Genomic DNA, 21,990 nt, shown 5'->3' with positions numbered 1-21,990 from the left:
TTCTTCAGCTCATCTGACAGATGAGGAAACTGAGGCAAATAGGGCTAAGTGACTTGCCCAGGGTCACACAGCTGGTAAGTGTCTGAGGCTAGATCTGAACTCATGAAGATGAGTCTTCCTGACTACGGGCCTGTTGCTCTATCCACTACACCACCTAGCTGTCCCTGGTGGTTTTGACTAGATGGCCTTGAACATCCCTTTCAATTCTAAATTCTATGATGAAGGCTTGAGCTAAGGTGGTGTCTGTGTGAGTAGAAAGATAGACACATATGTGCCAGATGATCTGTGGGTAGAGACAATAAGACCTCATCTCATTTCTATGCCTCTCTTCCATTCTGAACATCTATCCTCCCAGAGTGCCTATGATAGAGTTGGCCAACCAATGGCAGCTACTAAAGTGCTGTTCCGTGGTCATTTGAAGGTACAGACTATAGAGTATCTATCCTCAACACTTTCGGTGTCATGGGCCCCTTGGGCAGTTTGTGAAGCCTATGGGACCCCTTTTCAGAAGAATGTGAATACATGAAGTAAATTATATAGGATTACAAAGGAAGTCAATTATATTAAAACACAGTCATTGAAATATTAAAAGAAAAAATAAACCCACAGATCCCAGGTTAAGGACCCCTACTTTCATCAACAGGCCCCATCCACATTCCCAGAAGGCATTTGGAGGGTGGGGATGGAAAAGGGTGGAAAATTCCAGTTAAAGTAAATTTTGCTCTCAAAGAACTTGATCAAAACCTCATCCCCTTCTCCCCCTCCTCCCCCAGAACACTGACCTGCTAAAAATGTTCAAACGAGCTAATAGCGCTTCCAGCTCCCCCAGCCCTGTTCCGAATGCATTACAGGCTCATTTATTTTTACTGTTTGGCCCATTATTTGATAGTTCTTTTAAGAGTTACCAGTTTTACTTGGGTCCTTTTGATCAGTGGGAAAAGGTACAGGAGGCCGGGAGGTGGTGCAATGACTGTGCCTTTGAACTCTCCAGGCCTTAAAGCCTGTAAGAATATTTTCTCTCTCAGCTCTCCTGGGCTCCTGGCTGCCTGAGAAAGGGAGATGAGAAATTGCCCAAAGGACAAATGGAAACCAAAGGTGCCACCATCTGAAACTCACAGTCCAATTGATTTGGGGGGAAGGAGGGGGATTTTTAAAAGGCATTAAACATTTAAATGTCAGGGCTTCCTAACCAAAATTCTTTATTTCCAATATTATTTTATATCTTTTGTGTTTTTAATTCCCCCCCCTTTTCTTCTAGATCATTATTTATAGTAGACCATTGAGACACTTTTGAAACCAGCAGATGCGACACCGCCATCTAGTGGTTTCTGTGTTTGTTGCAAAGGCAAAACAACAGCCTGTGTTTCACCCAGGCCCTTCCAAAGCACTACCTTGGGCAGTTCCAGAGGATGTAAACTGTTTGGATGCAGAATCTAGGCCTAGTGATAGTAGTGAGAATTTTCATTGATGATAGGATCATAGACTTAGAACTGGAAGCCACAAGAGCAGCTAGGTGGTGCAGTGGATAAAGCACTGGCCCTGGATTCAGGAAGACCTGAGTTCAAATCCAGCCTGAGACACTTGACACTTACTAGCTGTGTGACCTTGGGCAAGTTACTTAACCCTCATTGCCCTGAAAAAAAAAGAAGAAGAACTGGAAGCCACCTTAGAGGTCAAAATAAATCCAACAGCAGCCCCCTTCCAAGGGATCATCCAGCCTCAAATTTAAGTTGTCCAGTGATGGGGAACTTGCTATGTCCTGAAACAGCCCATTTTGCTTCTGCTCAACTCAAATTGTTAGGAGGTTTTTTCTCTTACATTGAGCCCTAAACCTGAAACTTTTACCCATTGTTCCTAAGTCTGTTAGTAGAGGACAAGTAAAATAAACCGTAAGGTCATAAGCTAAATTCGCCTTTTCAGAGATCATTCTCCAACTGTAGAAACCAGTCTTCCTGACAAAAATGGCAACAGAGCCTAAGCAACCGCAGAAAAAAGCTTAGGTTAGGGGTTTGAAAAAGAAAATACTCTTTATTACATTTCTTCTACAGCACTCAAAGCAAGTGATTTCAAAAGAATAAAGCTAATTAAAAATACAACTTTTTATGAGAGTATGCATTTATTCATTCAGCAAATATTTCTGAGCACCTATTATGTGCCTAGCTGTACTAGACCTTGCTTGTGAGGGTGGGGGGGTGGAAAAAGATGAATAAGACAGTTCCTGCCTTCAAGATGCTTACAATCTGTCTGGGGAAATAAGACTGGAATGTATTAAAAGTTTAACAAAGATGCAAAGCACTGTAGATTAAATGGTATAGGTACTATGTACACATACTTATTCTCTCTCAACATATATATATATATACATACATTTACATAGACTGTACTATTTATAATTATATATATCATAATTGTCCTTAATTCATATCAAAGCACATTCCTTTTTTTTTTTTTTTTTTTTTTTTAGTGAGGCAATTGGGGTTAAGTGACTTGCCTAGGATCACACAGCTAGTAAGTGTTAAGTGTCTGAGGCTGGATTTGAACTCAGGTACTCCTGACTCCAGGGCCGGTGCTCTATCCACTGTGCCATCTAGCTGCCCCAAAGCACATTCTTTATACTGTAACTTTGTTCATAACTTCTGTCTAACCTGGAAAGCTCTGTCCCTTCTAAATTCTATGTATCCTTCAAAGCTCTGTCAGATCTCACTGCCTCCAGGAAGCCTTCTTGGATCACCCCAATTGAATCTCCAAATGCTTAATTCCTATATACATATCTACATATATCTATCTATCTACATATCTATTTATATCTATCTATACATATATATATATATATATATATGTACACAGACATACTGAAAGTTGCTATCTAGCTATACTGTCTAAAATTCTAATGAGTGGTCACCATTAAATTAGAAGCCTTAGCAAGAGTTTAGACTTTTAAGTATTTATTAAAAAGCATTAGGATCTATTGATCAGAGAGAAAGGTAAACATCTAACTATTTCTAAGAGACCCCATCATCAGACCTGCCATGGCAAGGTCAGGAACAAAAAAGGACCCAATACTTCCTTCTTCGTCCCACTAGCCTCCTGTCTAAACTGGAAACATCAAATGTCACTTCCTGACATTAAGGAACTGACCTCCCAAGCCACATGGCTTGCCCTCAGACACCTTCTCCTCATGGCAGAGCTTTCCTACAGTAACTCTCTAGCAGGTGGCGTCACTCCAATTGTTACAATACACAGACACAGACACAGACATGGACATGAACACACATATATATGTGTGTATACATATATATGTATATATCAGATAATACAGGGTGGTATATACCAGACAATACAGTGTACATTTGTATACACACATATGTATGTACACACATGTATGTATATAGAAGTGGGCCAATAAGGCTTCCTGGAGGCAGTAAGTTTTGATTGGGTTTTAAAGGATACATTGAATTTAGAGGGGAGAGGACAATAAGGTTGGACAAAATGTATGAACAAAGTTACAGTACAAGCAATGTGCTTTGATGTGTATTGAGGAGGAGAAAATTATCATCAGCTGGGTGGAAGCAGAGAAATAAATTTCTTCACCTTATTACTATTGTAACCACACTCCCAAAGTCCATTGGTGTGGGACTCTTTCCTCATTGGCAGAGCTAGATGCCCTTCTCTGTGAAGGTAGAGGGCAGAGTTGACAAAAGCAGGAGAGAGGAAATCGCCAGTCTTGTCATCTCTTTGAGCTTTGGGTACTTCTGGTTTCCAGTTTTCAGAGAAAAGATGGACAGCCCCAATGCCACTTCAGGTTGCTAATGTCTGGGAAGACATGAGAGGAGCTGGCTGTCTCCCTCTTGTCCCTATCCCCAGCTTGCTACACTAGAGATTTCAGGTTATTTTCCCTTGGGTGAGATCTGAGATTCATTCTCTTGGCTGAGCTGAATTACCTTGCTCCCAATGAGAGAACTCCTTCACTACCTATTGTCTGATATATTCTCATATGGATACCCTCTCTGATTTCTGTTTTGCTACTGTTTTTCTTGGCTAAGTGCTATGTGTTTTTATGGTGGAAAATGGTATTTGATGGGAAAGGCATCAACCCATAGCTATAAAGCTTGGGGCCCTCTTCCCCCAATAATGATATGGTGATCAGAAGTTAGTTTATACTCTAGACTAATAATCTTTAAGGGAATAGATAGATACAATTCTATCCTGATACCCTCATTCTCTGAAGAGAGTGGAGTGGCCACATTTCTGGCTCCACTTCCTGCTTCCCTATCCTGACAGGAATTGAAGTCTCTTTTGGAGAAGTGTAGTGGGGAGAAGATCTATTTTGCCTTCTTTTGAGTGACAGTCCCTTCCTTGTTCAACATGGGCCTTCACTTCAATTGAGGGCCTTGGTACATATGGGACCTTTCTATACTACTAAGACTAGATATCACCAAAGTGCTGAACTTTTGTAGCAGAGTACAGGAACTGAGGGGGTTATATATTTTTTAAAATTAATAAAGCAGGGGGCAGCTAGATGGTGCAGTGGATAGAGCACCGGCCCTGGATTCAGGAGTACCTGAGTTCAAATCCGGCCTCAGACACTTACTAGTTGTGTGACCCTGGGCAAGTCACTTAACCCCCATTGCCCCACAAAAAAAAAATTAATAAAGCAGTTATTCCTTTAAAATCTATAAAAGTCTTAGTAGTATAGAAAGGTCCCATATGTACTCAAGGCCCAAGAGTCAAGGGGTTATAGGTATATAGCTTTTAATTAATTATTTTGAAACGGCTATGAGATGAGATAATCTCTAAAATCTCTTTCAGCTCTTGTGTTCTAAGAGTCTGTGAAGCAAGCCTCTCTTCACTCTTGGGGGTATCATAGGATCACAGACTCTAGTGTTTGAAGGGATCTTAGAGGCTGATTATTCCAAAACTATCCTATTTTACAGATGGGGAAACTGAGGACCAGAGACATTAAATGATAGCCAAGTCGTAGCATCATAAGATAATAGACCAAGAGCTGGAAGGGACCTTGAGTACCATCTAATCCAGTCCCATTTTACAGGTGAGGAATTTGAGGCCCAGGGAGGTTAAGGGTCTTGTCCAAGACAGCAGAGCTTAGGTTCAATCCCATATTCTCTGACTCCAAACCTTGGGCTCTTTTCATGGCACTATGCTCCTTCCCATCAGCTCTCCTTTTCTGCACATGGGCCATGGGTTTTAGCTTATGGTCTAAAGTCCATCGGTTGGCATGTCTTCTCAGTAAAGTAGGAGGCAAGTGAGGTCATCTGCTGAGAGTCATGGCTAAGGGGATGGACTTCGGATCCAGCTGGAAGAGGTTTGGATTAGTCACTGTGTGAGAATATGGGAAGGAGTCAGGAAGATCAAAGAATCCTAATGGAAAAATAAGGCCTACAAGTCTATGTGGTGTATTTTCATGTGGTCTCTTCAATACTTCCACTCAGGAAGCACCATGAGCAACAGTCAGCAAAGATAAACCAGACCTCATTGGGACGGTGTCCAGCTCCAAGACTATGGGCTGTGTTTCTTTTTGGTTCCCAGTCCAAAGTCTCTGGGTCCAAAGAAGCTCAAATTCTTTTACAAAGTTTGCTGCTCAAAAGGATGAGGGACACATACATATTGGTCATAAGGAGAAATGGGTCAATGAGGCTAAGGAAGAGGAGCAAATTGTGAAATGGCAAAGGGATGGAGTAGTGAGCGAGATGGGGGCCTTTGCTGGCCCTTGGAGGATGTTGTGTCTCTCCATAAGAACTCCTAGTTGGTTTTACCCCAAGGCCTATCAGAGAACACACTATCTGATCCAATGGAAAGCAAACTGGAATCGGAATCAGATCATCTGAGTTCAAATTCTGCCTCATAGGACTTGGGCCAAGTCACTTCACTTCCCTGACCTCAGTTTCCTCATCTGTAAAGTGAAAGGGTTGGTCTCCGTGACCTCTGATGCCCCTTCTTGCTCTAAATCTATGATCTTAGCTATAAAAATCCATACATCTATGGATAGAGGCTGGAAGGATTTTGAAGGCCCTTATTATTCTTCCCCCGAGAAATGTTCCTTTCCTCTTTCTACATAAACAAACTCATTTTGTTTTATTTGTTTAATGGGGGAAATGGTTCCCTGTCATCCTCTGGTGGGATGGTAGTTCACAAGAATTAATAATTATTGTATGATGTGGAAGATCACAGGATTCCCTGTAAACAAGCCATCGCCGTTCAGAGAGAAGCAACATCTTGCCTGCATATGTTTCATTAGTAACAAGGCATTCCTCACGGGCTTCTTTCCTTATTTCAAGAAATGGGATGCACAGAATTAGCTTCCTAATGGCTCAAGTGGTAACAAAAGGAGATGGAATGGAGCCAAAGTTCAATGGATTCCAATACAGCGATCCCCTTTAGGAAGTCATTTGGTCCCATGCTATTTACATTTGTCTTTGGTTAATGTTGCAACGCTCTACTGGAGAGGTGAGGGCTCCGGAGGGTCTAGCCTGTGTGTAGTCTAGCCTTGAAGGCAACTTGATCTTCCTTCTTAGACTGTTGGCAAGGAGGTGGGGGCAGCTTTCTCCTCCAGGCCACTTCAGTGCAATCCCCCTCAAATTCCATTCAGGTCAACAAGTAGCTATTGAAATTCTTCTAGGGACAGCTAGGTGGCGCAGTGGATAGAGCACTGACCCTGGATTCAGAAGAAGCTGAGTTCAAATCCGACCTCAGACACTTAACACTTACTAGCTGTGTTACTCTGGGCAAGTCACTTAACCCCAATTGCCACACCAAAAAAAAAAAGAAAAGAAAAGAAAAGAAAAGGAAGAAAGAAAGAAAGAAAGAAAGAAAGAAAGAAAGAAAGAAAGAAAGAAAGAAAGAAAGAAAGAAAGAAAGAAAGAAAGAAAGAAAGAAATTCTTCTATGTGTTCAGATCTGTAATGGGTGCTGTGGCAAATATAGGAGAAGGCCTCCCTCCTCCCATCGGGGAGCTTCCATCCCGGTTAGAAGGCCCATGTGAAAAAAGCAGGCAATAACTGACCTCACCACTGTTTGTGAGAGGTAATGGAGAAGTAGAGGGCCAGGGAGGTCAGGGAAGGCTTCCTGGAAGAAGCAGGACTTAAACCAATGGTTTTAGAGATTTATTTAGGTAATGAACAGGGAAGGGCACAAAACTTAAGGAATAATGAGGGACAATAAGAAGCAGGAGGGAAATGATCAGAGATGGCATCATTAATATAAGTGCAGGATCGGGGCAGCTAGGTGGCGCAGTGGATAGAGCACCAGCCCTGGATTCAGAAGGACCTGAGTTCAAATCCAGCCTCAGACACTTATCACTTACTAGCTGTGTGACCCTAGGCAAGTCATTTAACCCCAATTGCCTCACTAAAAAAAAGAAAAAAGAAAAAAAAAAAGAAAAATATGAGTGCAGGAGTGTTTGTAGATGGATTTAGAAGAACATACTGATGTATCAGCCTGCATCTGGCAGTGACCTGGTGAAAGATGCTCTAAGAAACACTGATTTGGGGGGGAGGAGGAATTGAGTGTTTTCAATAGCTCCTACAGGCCAGGGCACTTTGAGTTTGGTTTCCTGAAGCTGTCTTTTGAAGTCGGTCCCTTTTCTCAGAGCCCTGAATAATTCTATTAACTATACACTGTGGAATCTGGTTGTTTGGTGGCTGTGCTTTTGGGGAGAAAGTAAGGAAAATTGTGAACAAGCAAAGGCATTGGCAAGGTGAAGCTGGGAGGTGGCAATCACTTTTCAAAAAACAACAACAATAAAAAAAAACACCTTTTAACAAATCTTGTTGTCATTCAAAAGGGTAAGGGTAATAATTTCCACACTTGGCTCCTGCAAAGAGGCCTTTCACAAAATCCCACTTGTGTCCTTTCCTCAAGGCTGCCCAAGCCTCAGACTTGGAGTTCAAAAATTTGGTTTGGACAATCCATGTCTGCCAGAGCAGTTTGAGTTTTGTTCGAAACATTCATGTACTTAAATTCAAACCAGGAGTTTGGAGGCAAGCAGACAGCCAGCCAGCCAACTGGTTGATTTTTCCTTATTTCCACTTCACAGTATAGATGTCGACATAGCCCTGGACACCTGACATGCTCTCTTTGCTATAGCCGCTTGCAGCCTGACTGCAACTGGAGCTGAATGGGGCCAAAGGACTCAATTGATAGTTCAGTTCATGGGTTCTTAACATTTTTTGGATAGTTTGGAGAGCCCTATGAACTTCCTCTGAGAACCATGAGGTTAGATTAACAAAATAAAATTCATAGGAAGCCAATTATAGAAAAATAATAATTTTTATTAAAAAGTCCATGAGGAGCAGCTAGATGGCGCAGTAGATAGAGCACCGGCCCTGGAGTCAGGAGTACCTGAGTTCAAATCCGGCCTCAGACACTTAACACTTACTAGTTGTGTGACCCTGGGCAAGTCACTTAACTCCAATTGCCTCACTAAAAAAAAAAAAAAAAAAAAGTCCATGGACCCTAGGTTAAGAACCTCTAATATAGGGGCAGCTAGATGGCACAGTGGATAAAGCACTGGCCCTGTATTCAGGAGGACCTGAGTTCAAATGCAGCCTCAGACACTTGACACTTACTAGCTGTGTGACCCTGGACAAGTCACTTAATCCCAATTGCCTCACAAAAACAAAACAAAACAAAACAAGAATCTCTAATATAGTGGGAAGAGCATAGTATTCAAGAGGCCTGAGCTCAAGTTATCATCCCAAGAAAGAGACCCTGGGCAAATTATCCCACTTTTCTGAGCCTGTTTCCTCATCTATTAAATGTAGATAATAACATTTATAGTAACTACCTCATTGTTGTTGTTGAGTCATTTCAGTCACATCTTCATGACCCCACTTGGGGTTTTCTTGGCAAAGATACTGGAATGGTGGGACATTTCCTTCTCCAGCTCATTTTACAGATGAGGAAATTTAGGCAAACAGGGTTAAGTGACAGGGTCACAGAGCTAGGAATTATCTGAGGCCAGATTTGAACTCAGGAAGATGACTCTTCCTGACTGCAGGCCTGGTACTCTATCCAATGCACCACCTAGGTCTGTTGTAAAAGAAAGAGTTTTTAGAGCTGCCTTCCTACCTTCTTACCCCTTATTCTCCACCACACACTCTTTGTCCTCGCAACAGTGGCCTTGAATATGACATTTAATGTCCTCTCTCCACAGTTGTAGCAGCCATTCCCCATGATGGAATGTTCACCTCTACCTCTTAGGTTCTCTGACTTTCTTTAAGTCTCAGCTCAAATGCCACTTATTCAAGGAATCCTTTGTCCCTCCAGCTGTTATTGCCTTACCCTCACAGTGTCTAATATCTACTCTGTATGTATCTTTTGTCTACCTACTTGTGATCTATCTACATAGTTACATGTTGTCTCCTATACTAGAATGTGAGCCCTTTCTGGGTAGAGATCATTTTTGCCTTTCTTTGTATCCCTAGTACTTAGTATGGCTCCTGGCACATAGTAAAAGTTTAATAAATCCTTGTTAACTTGACCTGACTTGACTGCAAGGCCATACAGAAACGTGAGCTATTCTTATGATCACTTCCTTTAGTGTAGATACTCTCGAACAGCCAGCTCTTTCAAGGTGATCCCTCTAGCTGGGGGCTTCTGGAGCTGGCTTTCTTCTAGCTTCTCCTGCAAAGACACAAAGTCCTTCCCCAGCATGTAGGCCAGGTGGATCATAGCCTCCAGCAATGGGACATAGTACCTGTGACTAGAGCGGGTGGGCAAGTGGAGAAGGGCCTTCTCACCCACCTCAAAGGCCTCTGCAGGGCATTCCAGGTCACGGTGGCACACCAGCATGGCACATAGGGAAGGGATCACCAGAGTGGGGCAGTGGCGGGTGAGTTTCTCCTGCAGGGGCACCACCTGGATAAAAATATCCAAGGCCTTGATGTACTGTCCTGCCCTGAGGCAGCCATAGGCCTCCTTCAGCTCTGCTCTGGTGAGGAAGTCGATGAACTCCCTGGAGCTGCGCACGCACCTGATGGAATACAGAAGGCTCAGGTACTCCTTGAAGGCAAGCTTCCTCTCACTGATCATCTCCTCTGTGAAGTTGCCTGTCAAGTATTTCTTAGGGAAGACGATATCTTCAATTTCTTCACTGAAATTCTTCAGGAGACTTTTCTGGAGGACCTCAAAGTCGGAGTACCGCCTCTCCAAGATGGCTTTGTTGCTGTCAAAACTCCCTGTCTGGATGACGATGATTTTATACACCTAAGATTTTTTTTAAAAAGGAAAGAAAAGACAAAATTATTTAACTGTGCTCCAAATCAGGTCTTAGCCAGGAATTCTTGGGCTTTCTGGCATCATGGACCCCTTTGGCAGTTGGGTAAAACCTACTGACCTCCTCTTCAAGTGATGTATTTAAATGCATTAAACAAGATTAAACAAGTTCCTTGGGTACATTTTTTTTTTTGTCTAAGAATCTCTGGTGGGGCAGCTAGGTGGCGCAGTGGATAGAGCACTGGCCCTGGAGTCAGGAGTACCTGAGCTCAAATCCGGCCTCAGACACTTAACACTTACTAGCTGTGTGACCCTGGGCAAGTCACTTAACCCCAATTGCCTCACTAAAAAAAAAAAAAAAAAATCTCTGGTGCCTAGCGTAGTACATGGGACATAGTAAATACTTTAAAAATACTTTCTGAATAAAATTTAAATGTAATAATTAAGTAGTATATAATGAAAGTGATAATAAATGTAAAAGTGCATTGTCAGCCATAAAGTGTTAACATGTCTGTATACCATCATTATTGTTTGGGATAGTATAGCAGAAAGGGCATTTCTTTGTATATTCTCTCTGGCCGTCCCCCAGGGGCACACAGTAATGGCCTAATAAATGTTTATTTATTGATTGAAAGGATGTTTAATTACCCACTGCATTGGATTCCTCACTATTGTTTATAGGACTTATCTCCCTAACTAGATTATAAACTTCCTAAGAGCAGGACAAGGATACCTTTTCTTAATATGAGACTTTATAATCTAAAAAAAAAAAAAAGAGACATTGACACATATCCTGTAGGATGTAGCTGTGCTGAGAGGTAAACGGAACATTATTATTCCCATATTAAGGTGAAGAATTTGGGGCCCAGTGGCAGAACCAAGACTAGGAGCTGGTAGAAGGTGGTAGGCACTTCTGTAGTTTACCTTACCACATATTTGGAAGAAAATTTTTTTGCAATTCTGGTGGATGAGATTTCAAAGAGCAGTTTGACTGGTTTCCAGTGGCGTTTCTCATTCCTCCAATATTCCTGGAGCTCCTTTGTGGTCATGGAAGAGTTGGAGCTTGAGTCATTGCTGAAATCTGGAAGGACAGCATTATTACTGATAAGTATATTTGGGAGAAGAACAACCCTTGCCCCATGGATGTGGAAAGATGGCTGAGCCTCTGTTCTGAGGGAATCTCACAAGTGTCACGAGAAGTTATTCATAAGTGAACTAATTTGCCTATCCTTTCTTTTTAGTGAACCACAGGAAGAATTGATAGGGAACTTTGAGATCCTCTGGTTCAGTCCCTTGATTTTACACAGAAAGAAAATAGATCCCAGAGAAGCAGAGACTTGACCAAGATTATACAGTGAATTAGTGGCAGAACCAGGACTAGAATCTGGATCTCCTTCCTCTTAGGCCAGTAATCTATTATTATTTGGTAATATATTCTGTTGCCTCAGAGATCTTGTTCCACCCCCTACTGAAATTGTATGGCCCCTCTATAATAATCCGTTCCCCCACCCCCGGCCAAATCACCATTAAGCCTCTGCTTGAAGACTTCTATTGACAGGAAACTTTCTCTTCTCTAAAGCAACTTGTTTCATTTTTGATCAGCTCTAATCCTTAGGAAAGTTTTCCTTATCCTAAACTGTAACCTTCTTTCTTCCTTGGAGATGGCCCCCAATAGCCTCATCCAACCCCTCATTTTGTGGGTGAGGAAATTATCTTTCAGAGGCTTAGTCCAAGGTCCCACAACTAGGTGAAGCGAGGAAGTCAAGAAGACAACTGTGAGCAGTGCCCATGATTCAGGCATTTCTCGATTTAGATGCTTCTCGAAAAAGACCACTCTCCATTATCCACACTGATGCTAAAAATTTCTGCAAAATTTTCCATAAAGAAGGGGCAAAAAAGGAAGCAGTGCCATAGATTAGATAGGAAATAGCTAAGATTGTTGTATAATTCAAAAGTTATTTTATTGTTTTATATATATATACATGTATGGTGTACTGATGTGACATCTCTCTATATGTACATATATATGCACACATCTCTAAGCATATGTGTATGGATACATATATGTATTTACAATATATTTGACTTCATAATTTGGGGTCACATTGAGTCAGTCAATTCATCAGTCAATAAATATTTATTAAGCAACTATTATGTGGCCAGGTACTGTGATGAGTACTTGGAATACAAAGAAAGGCAAAAAACAGTCCTTGTCCTTAAGGAGTTCCCATCTAATGGAGGAGCCGACATGCAAACAACTGTACAAGCAAGCTATATACAGGACAAAGAGGGGAAAAACAACAAAGGGAAGGCACTAGGACTAAGGGGGGTTGGGAAAGGTTTCCTGTAAAGGGGGGATTTTAGCTGGGACTTAAAGGAATCAGGGAAGCCAAGAGACATAGATGGAGAGGGAGAGAGAGAGAGAGAGAGAGAGAGAGAGAGAGAGAGAGAGAGAGAGAGAGAGAGAGAGAGCACATGAGAGCTAGTCAGTAAAAATGCCCTGAGTCAGGAGATAAGAGTGTCTTATATGAGGATTAGCAAGGAAGCCAGTGTCACTGGATGAGAGAATTTGTGGGGGTTGGGGTGGGAGTGAGGATGGTGTTAGGTTTGGAAGGGCTTTGAACACCCAACAGAGGTTTTCATATTTGATCCTGGAGGTGATAGAGAGCCACTGCAGTTTATTGAGTAATGAGAGGGCATGGATGAACCTGTGCTTTAGGAAAATCACTTTGGTGGCTACATAGAGGATCACTGGAGTGGGGAGACTTAAGGCAGGCAACCCAACCAACAGGCTTCTGAAATAGTACAGGCTTGAGGTGAGGAGAGTAGACATCAAGGTATTGGCTGTATCGGAGGAGAGAAGGGAGTGTATTCAGGAATTAACAGGCAACAGATTGGATATATGAGGGTGAGAGAGAATAAGCAGATGAGGATGACACCTAAGTTTTGAGCCTGGGGGACCATGAATATGGTGGTGCATTTGACAGTAACAGGAAAGAGTGTAAAGGGGAAAGGGTTTGGAGGAAAAGAGAATGAGTTTGGTTTTCGACAGGTGCAGCTTAAGATGTCTACCAGACGTCTAGTCTGAGATGTCTAATAGGCAGTCAGACGTGAAACTAGAGGTCTGCTGAGAGGTTAGGGTAGGAAAAAGAGATCTGAGAATCATAAGCATAGAGATGATAATTGAATCACTGGGAATTGATGAGATCCTAAAGTGAAATAGTAGAGAGGGAGAAGAAGTCCCAAGACAGAGAAGTCCTATAGAACATCCATGGTGAGCAGGTGACCTAGATTAGTCCAGCAAAAGAGACTGAGGAGTGTTCAGATGGATTGGAGGAGAACTGGGAGAAAATAGTCTTGAAGCCTAGAGAGAAGAGAGAATCGAGGAGAAAAGGGTGATTGAGAGTGTGAAAGGCCTCAGAGGAGTCAAGAAGGATGAGGATTAAGAAAAGGCCCATTGGATTTGGCAATTAGTGGAACACTGGCAATTTTGAAGCAAGCAGTTTTGTTTGAATGATGAGATCAGAACCCAAACTACAGAAAGATAAGAATGAGAAGAGAAGAGAGGAAGTGGAGGCAGCTTTCCAAATGAGTTTAGCTACAAAAGACAGGAGAGATATGGGATGATAGCAAGCAGAGATGGCTAAGATCAGTTGAGGGTTTCAGAATTTGGTGACAACATGGGCATATTTGCAGGTAGGAGTGAAGCAGCCAATAGGCAGGGAGAGTTTGAAGAAAAGTAAGAGAGTAGAGATGATAAAGGGGTCAATCTGCTGGAGTCCTTAAACACACTCCAGTGTTTAAGATGGTGAGGAATGGATTGGGTAGCAGTTCAGGCTGGCTGAGGAAGAACTTTTCCGTCAAAATTGATTCCTAGTGTATAATAGGAAGTTGTGCTCCCTTCAGAGGAGCCCAAAGTTAGTGGTATGTGGGAAGAGAAGGAAGAATCCTTGGGTTTCTCCAATCTCCTGCCTCTTCTGGGAGGTTTACAGGGAGTAACCTACTCAAGTCTTGCTCTGGTCTTGGGCTGAAGGTATCAGGATGGAGTGGGGCAGCTGCTCCTGCTTCAGTTTCTATCTTCTCTCCGTGGTGGGCATCAAGATGTCTGTTCCAGCCTGAACTCCCAGGGTGCTGGTCATTCTCCATGTTTTGTAGGCTGCTGTGGGCACAAGAGACAGACAACGGGGACACATTGTCTAGAAGAGAACTAAGGTTTCCAAAGTTAGAGATCTGTTTAACATTCCTCCTGATAGTAGAGAGAGGAAATTAGTCATAATCACAGTGTCACATTCATATAATGCTTTATTTAATCTCTCACAGTAACCCTATGAGTTATATAGGTGGGTAGTGGTGGTGGTGGTAGTAGTAGTAGTAGTAATGGTTGTGGTGGTGGTGGTGGAGGAGGAGGAACAAGAACAAGAAGAACAAATAGTATGATAATTAGACCCATTTTTCATATGAGGAAACTGAGGCTGAGAAGTTAAGTGACTTATCAGGATCACACAGCTAGTAAATGTCTGAGTTAGGACTCAAAACCAGGTCTTTCTGATTCCAAGTCCATCTGTCTGTCCACTATACCACCCATTGGTTTTTCAAATCAAATTCTCATGAACAACCTTGGGTGATTCCAAATTGTCTCATTGTGTGATTAGCTATTTGGGGCTGGGGCTCCAGGCTCAGGGTAATGTTTCCTGAGGTTTAAGCCAGATAAACTAATAGTAGTCAATTGGAAAACTCCAGGGGATAGGTACCTGTAGGAGGTAGCAGCTTTTTCATTCTCGGTGGGGATGTGTTCTACGGTTCTGATAGAAACATTGCTATCCCTTGAAAAGGCATCACCTAGAGCCTCCCACTATCCTAATAGGAGGATTCATATTTTTGTGTTGAAAGCAGGAAACTTTCTTGGAGGGCAAAGAAGAGACCTATGATATTCTATATCATCTGGTCATGTTTTGCTAGAGTCATTTTTTCCCAAAATCTTTCCCAACTGTGCTCATATAATACTTATATATCCTTATAATATCCTTACAACATCATAATAATAGCTGGTATTTATATAGCACTTTGTGGTTTGCAAAACCACAAAGCTATTATTTTATTTGAACCTCACCACAACCAGTGAAGTAGTGCTATTTTTGTTTGTTTGCTTGTTTGGTTTTTTTTTTTTTATTTTGCAGGACAATGAAGGTCAAGTGACTTGCCCAGGGTCACACAGCCAGTAAGTGTCAAGTATCTGAGGCCGGATTTGAACTCAGGTCTCCCCATTTTACAGATGAGGAAACTGTGGCTGAGAGAGGTGAAATGAATTGTTTAAAGTCACACAGCTAGTAAGTCTGTAAGGCAGGAATCACTCTGGTCTTCTGAGGTCAAAAGCTTTATCCATTATGCCCCCTGGCAGAATGATTTTCCCTATTTTTTTTACCTTGGGAAGTCATTTATTCCTTTTTTAAAATTTCATTTCATTTATTCTTCTGTTACATTTTCTTTCTTTCTTTTTTTTTTTTGCGGGGTAATGGGGGTTAAGTGACTTGCCCAGGGTCACACAGTTAGTAAGTATCAAGTGTCTGAGGCCAGATTTGAACTCAGGTACTCCTGAATCCAGGGCCGGTGCTTAATCCACTGCGCCACCTAGCCGCCCCCCTCTGTTACATTTTCAATTCTGAACTGTTTCCCTCCCTACCTCCTTTCCTCCCTACCCCTGCACTATGTGTTTGTGTGTGTGTGTGTATGTGTTGTATGTATATAAAACCATACTATGCATGCTTCTATTTATCACTTCTTTCTCTGGAGGAGAATAGCATATTCCTTCATAGGTCTTTTGTAGTTGATTTTAATATTTACAATACTCAGAATAACTTAGTCATTTACACTTGTTCTTTGAATAATATTGCTGTTACTGTACACAATGTTCTCTTGGTTTTATTCATTTCACTCTTCATTATTTCAAGCAAGTCTTTCTGTGTTTTTCTAAAATCAACCAGCTCCTCGTTTTAATTTTATTTTTATGCCATCACAATCACAGAGCACATTTCCCAGTTGATGGGCATCTCCTCAATTTCTCCAGATGAGACAAGCAACCTACCAGAGGTCAAATGTTATATTGTGTTGTGTAACATCCTTCCTCCTACTACTCAGAAGGGGCAGAATGCTCTGGTCTTTTGCCAATCCCATGGAGGCCATTTAGAGAGGGGACCTCATAGAATCAGAACTAAAGTTTGACCCCCAATCTTTTTTAAGTCTCTTGGTTCTTCCAGCCATGCTCTTGAAATCAAGGGGTCTGGTTAGGCCAGTCATGCAATGATGCCAGCAGATGTCGGCTGGCCCCTGGCCCAGATCTAGGTATTCATCTCTTGGGGATTCTCTCTCCTGGGCCCCAGAAACTATAACCCAGGCCTACTAATCTGCCACTCACCATATTGGCCATCTATTTGTTTTAGTTCACATGCAGTGCAGATGGACAATATTATAGTCAGAGTCAATACACCTTGGGGCTGGGGGTTTATTTTAAACAAGGGGAAGTTAGGTGATTCTGGTCTACATTTAAAACCTAGGTATTACTGATAGGCCAGATGTGCCACACATTTCTCCTTTTAATTTAATGGGCTCAAGTTGGAACACAAAGTTTTTAAAAATTGATGTCAAAATTTGTTTTTACATGTAATTTGGAAAAAACAAAATTCTAAATAAAGAAAAAAATTAATGGGTTCAGTCTCTAAGACTAAGTTGCAGAAGGTGTGCCCATCTGCATTGGGAGAGGGCATTTCCTATTCCAATGAAAGCAGAGGTCTACACCCTTGCACCCCTTCTAACCCTCACTCCCAAATAGTTCATAGGGTCATTGATTTGGATCTGGGGGTGACCTTAGAGACTACCTAGTCCATTTCCCTAATTTTATAGATAAGGAAACTGAGGTCCAGTGGGGATAAGAAATTTGTCCAGGGCCACACAGTTACTATAATGACCATTTGACAGAGGCAAGAGCTGAATTCAGGTCCTCTGGCTCCAAATCCAGGATTCTTTCCTTTGAATTACACAGTCTCTCACAACCACCTTCCCTCTAGCTTTGGAATCATTATAGGTACAATAAAAAATATTCCTTATATTGGGACAGCTAGGTGGTCCAGTGGATTGAGTGCCATGCCTGGAGTCAGGAAGACTCATCTTCCCGAGTTCAAATCTGGGCTCAGACACTTCCTAGCTGCGTGACCCTGGGTAAGTCACTTAACCCTGTTTGCGTCAGTTTCCTCATCTTTCAAATGTGCTAGAGAAGGAAATGGCAAACCACTCCAGTATCTTTGCCAAGAAAACCCCAAATGGAGTCATTCAGAGTCAGACACAACCGAAATGACTCAACAACAACAACAATATTCTTTACATTAACAAGTATATAAAAGCAAAAGATTTCAGAAGGAATATGGGGGATGAGAGAGGATGATAGAAACACACCCATTCTTGGAACTTGACATTACTCCCTATCTCCATCAGAAGGTTTCACCACAGTCCTCTACTTACTCACCAGTTAGCAATCTTGCCCATACCCGCTTCCCCAGATATTAAGCCTGTCCAAGAAGTCCTTTCTCTATGAGTGTGGAAGAAGAGCCTGAGCTCTGTTTTAGGTCCCATGGGGTGGTCTGAATCAGAAGCCAAGAGAAGTTTTCAAAGGAACTACTGTATTTAAAAGTAGACAGATTCGTGCAGGAAAACCAATGGCCCGCCCAGCCAACCATGTTAAAAAAAAATACTAACCTGAGGCCTCTGAGGATAACTTCTGAGTGTGTCTGCTGTCAGGAGAGATGCTGTTGGATTTCACATAATTTCCTAGTCTTTCTGAAGTACGGTCATGTTCTTTTTCTGCTTTTCTCTAACTTCCTTATTCTACAAGTAGGAAATAAGCAGCCTACTTGCTGAGATCTCTTTGGTCTGATTGGCTAGCAGGCTGGGAGGGTATGGAGTTTGGCCTCAAAGTGAAAGGTTCTGCTGATTGCCATTTCTCCTGACCCCAAGACATCGTTACTCTGTGAGCCAAGGATTTCTGTTTTTTTTTTTTCCTAATGGGTTTTCTCATCTAAAAGCTGCATATCTTCCTCTCATTCCAGAAACTAATGTTGTTATTTGATAGTCCCCTTCTGTGTTAATATTGAAAAGCACAGGTGATCCTGAATTAGTCACTTAGCCTCTATTTCCTCATTTGTAAAATGAGGACGATAATAGCATCCATCTCATAGCATTATTGTAAGGTCAAGTGAAATAATACATGTTAAAAAAAGAAAAAAAAGAAATAATAGATGTTGAATGTTTTGCAAGCCTTCAAGCACTAGATAAAGTTCTTTTAGCAATTCTAAGCTCTATGAATTGTCTCTATACTCTAGGGATCTTTATAACTGATGTTCTAAGACAAAAAATGTGTTTGCTACCTTTGGGTTCAGATCAGTCATTAAGTCATAGGTAGGTAGGTGGCACACTGGATAGAGCACTGGAGTTGGAGTTAGGTAGACCTGCCTCTAATGCTTACTAGCAAGTTAGTCTCAGTTTCTTTATCTGTAAAAAGGGGATAATAATAGCACCTACATTCTAGAGTTGTTGTGAGAATCAAATGAGATCATATTTCTAAAGCCAATAATATAAGGATCAAATTAGCCAATATTTCTAAATGAGATAATGTTTCTCATATTTTTGTGCTTCCCACATAGTAGGCTCTTTAGTAATAAATGTTGTTGCTGCTCCTGTCTCCATTGACTGTGACTATTCCTTCTGCTAAATGTGATTGGATCCTCAAGATAATAATGGCTCACATTTATATAGTGTAAGTCTTGTGAGGTAGGTGCCATAGCTATCCTCCTGTGCATTCTATAGATAAGGAAAACTGAGGCACAAAAAGGTCACAAAGCTAGTAAGCATCAGAGGCTGGGATTTGAGCAGAGCTATCTCCTCACTCCAAGTTCAGCACTCTTCCCAAGATTGGTCCTGACTTTTCTATTCAGCCTCTCTCTCACTGGTCATAATAGGGCTTCAATTATCACCTGTTTGCTGATGATTCTGAAATTATATCTCCAAATCTAACCCCTCAGCCCTTCTCCAGTTCCAAATTTCAAGCTGCCTTCAACACACAATCGAGTACTTTGTGAACAAGAGAGTACTATGTTGTTGTTGTTCAGTTGTTTAAGTCATGTCCAACTCTTCATGGCCCCACTTGGGTTTTTCTTGGCAAAGATATGGGAGTGGTTTGCCGTTTCCTTCTCTAGCTCATTTTACAGATAAAGAAACTGAGGAGGGGCAGCGAGGTGGCACAGTAGATAAAGCACCAGCCCTGGATTAAGGAGGATATGAGTTCAAATCTGACCTCAGACACTTAACACTTAACTAGCTGTGTGACCCTGGGCAAGTCACTTAACCCTCATTGCCCTAAAAAAAAAAAGAAACTGAGGCAAACAGGATGAAGTGACTTTCCCAGGGTCACACAGCTAGTAAATGTCTGAGGCCAGATTTGAAATTAGGAAGATGAGTTTTCCTGACTCCAGGCCTGGCACTCTATCCACTATGCCCATAGAGCACTATATATAATATTATTATTATCCTAAGCAAGGTTTTTGGATTACAATATACACACCCTTTTTACACTGGAAAAAGCAATGGGCTAAAAACTAGGAAACCTGATCTGAGTTTCAGGTTTGGCTCTACTATTAATTGGGTATATGAGCAAATCATTAGACTTCTCTGGACCTCAGTTTCCCAATCTGTAAGACAAGAGTGTTGGACTAAATTATCTCTTAGGTCCTTTCCAGGTCTGATAGTCTGTATGATTCCATGATTCTATAGTAGTTACCAGAATAGAGAGAAAACTCACTGAAAGGACTGAAACAGTAAGATGACTGATCATTTGTAACAAGACTGTCTGAATCAGCTAAGAGCTCCGAAGGTGTTACTTCAAATGAAGAAAATTATATGTTGTAATCCAACAGTCTTGCCTAAGACCAATCTGAACCTAAAGGTGGAACATTTCCTGTCTAGCATCTCAGCTATATGGATCCCTAGGGTACAGAGACAATTCACAGAGCTTAGAGATGCCAATAGCCAAGGCCCAGGATCACAGAGACTTTGGACACTGATGCTGTTATCTTTAATGGGGTCACAGAGATTTTAAAGATCTTGGAAGGGTAGAGAATTCTTGGACTTAGACTGTTAATTGGAATTCTGAAAGCTTCAAGTTTTTGGTAGAAGCTTTGGGGGTGGGGGGAAACTAGAGAAAGGGACTTTTATTTAAGCTTTGGGACACCACACAAGGAGTCAGAAAGGTTTAAGATGGAGGCTCAAGCAGATGATCCTGTGAACAAACCAGAGAAGAAGAAAAAAGAAGACAAATGTAAACCAAAGCTAATGCCAGGCTGAATAAGCAGTTATGACTGTGAGAAATATAGTAACAACCTAATATAATAGTGGACTCTTCTCAGTTAGAAAAGCATGCCCATATAAGGAACAGCAAGGCAATATTATCTAGTAAATTATGTCAACTCAAGAAAGGAAAATGTAAGTTTTTCAGGGTTAGAGATAGGAACCAGTATGAGCTGGATCTCACTGGTGTCCTAGTAAAAATACGTAAAAGTTTAATCCTAGTCATTACTTCACTTGCTTAATAGGCCCCTGTCTAAAATATCCACCCAATTTTTGATCATGGGTCATATGAAAGTGCATATGTATGGGAGGGGTAACATATCAAGGAGAATTTAGCTAGAACTCTTCTGGGAAGATTGTGAACCTGCGCCTAGCAACCTATAGTGGCTCAGGGGGAGGGACTGATCATGGCGGAGCATAGGATAAATAAAGGTTGCACTTTTTCAGCATTGACACTCACCTACTGTTTTTCTGTGAGTGCCCATCCTGAGGAGAATGCAATAAAGGCTTTTTGTTATACCAAAGCTGCCTCTGAAAGAACTTATTTTGAGGAGGTCAGTCAAAGGACTGTTCCTCACATGACAGTTGGTGAGAACAGAGTTCAGGTAGAAACTCTTCTTTCACTTGCTTTCCCAGACCACAGAAGTGATGCTGACTTTGAACTTCATCATAGTCACTAAACTTTGCTTAAATGTTCATTAATTACTTGATTTTGCTGGTAAATTACCTGGACATGATCAGTGATTTTTTTTTTGTCTAAGCCAAAAAAGTATGTGGTTCGAAATTGAGAGAGGGAAAATCAGCCCATAGAAGAAGATATTTTCTCCTTTTACTCTGTGGTGGGGGTTGAGAAATTAGAAAGAGAATCTTTGCAATTATGGTTATTTCTGACCTAGTAGGTCAGAACAAATTTATAATGAAATGCTTTTGAACAAATTTATAATGAAATAATCCAGTAACAGACTGGGACACTGGTGCTCTTACCTTTAATGGGATCACAGATTTTTTGAAAGATCTTCTTGGAAGGGTAGAGAATCCTTGGGCTGATATTGTTAACCAGAATTCTGAGAACTCAAATTATGTGTGTGTGTGTGTGTGTGTGTGTGTGTCTTTACACTTACAAAGTGGTTGAAAGTTTTCAAAGCATTTCACATACATTACCTCATTTGATCTTCACAACAACCCAGAGAAATTACTGTTAGAGATGAAAAAACTGAGGGTCAAGGCTAAGTGATTTTCCTAATCTCACACAGGAATTACATAGCAGAAGAGGTACTTGTACTCAGGTGCCATCATTAAAACCCGGGGTTCTCTTTAAAACTAACATTCAACTTTACATGGTGTTGTTATATGTCAACAAGATAGGAAA

General features: G+C 41.4%; 1 protein-coding gene across 1 annotated transcript; it reads right to left on the bottom strand.

Annotated features, from left to right (window-relative positions):
- Positions 1-9,015: 9,015 nt before the first annotated feature.
- Positions 9,016-18,061, bottom strand: SNX20 (sorting nexin 20). The gene is made up of 4 exons (XM_043989208.1): positions 17,979-18,061; positions 14,237-14,391; positions 11,162-11,313; positions 9,016-10,223 (listed from the first exon to the last, which is right to left on the bottom strand). The coding sequence occupies exons 2-4, from the start codon at positions 14,376-14,378 to the stop codon at positions 9,555-9,557; spliced, it is 963 nt and encodes a 320-aa protein (XP_043845143.1). The 5' UTR covers positions 14,379-14,391; positions 17,979-18,061; the 3' UTR covers positions 9,016-9,554.
- Between the last annotated feature and the right edge of the window lie 3,929 nt (positions 18,062-21,990).

Source organism: Dromiciops gliroides, chromosome 2 (assembly GCF_019393635.1).
Source record: "Dromiciops gliroides isolate mDroGli1 chromosome 2, mDroGli1.pri, whole genome shotgun sequence".
Lineage (NCBI taxonomy): Eukaryota > Metazoa > Chordata > Mammalia > Microbiotheria > Microbiotheriidae > Dromiciops > Dromiciops gliroides.
This window is presented reverse-complemented; position numbering and strand designations above follow the sequence as displayed.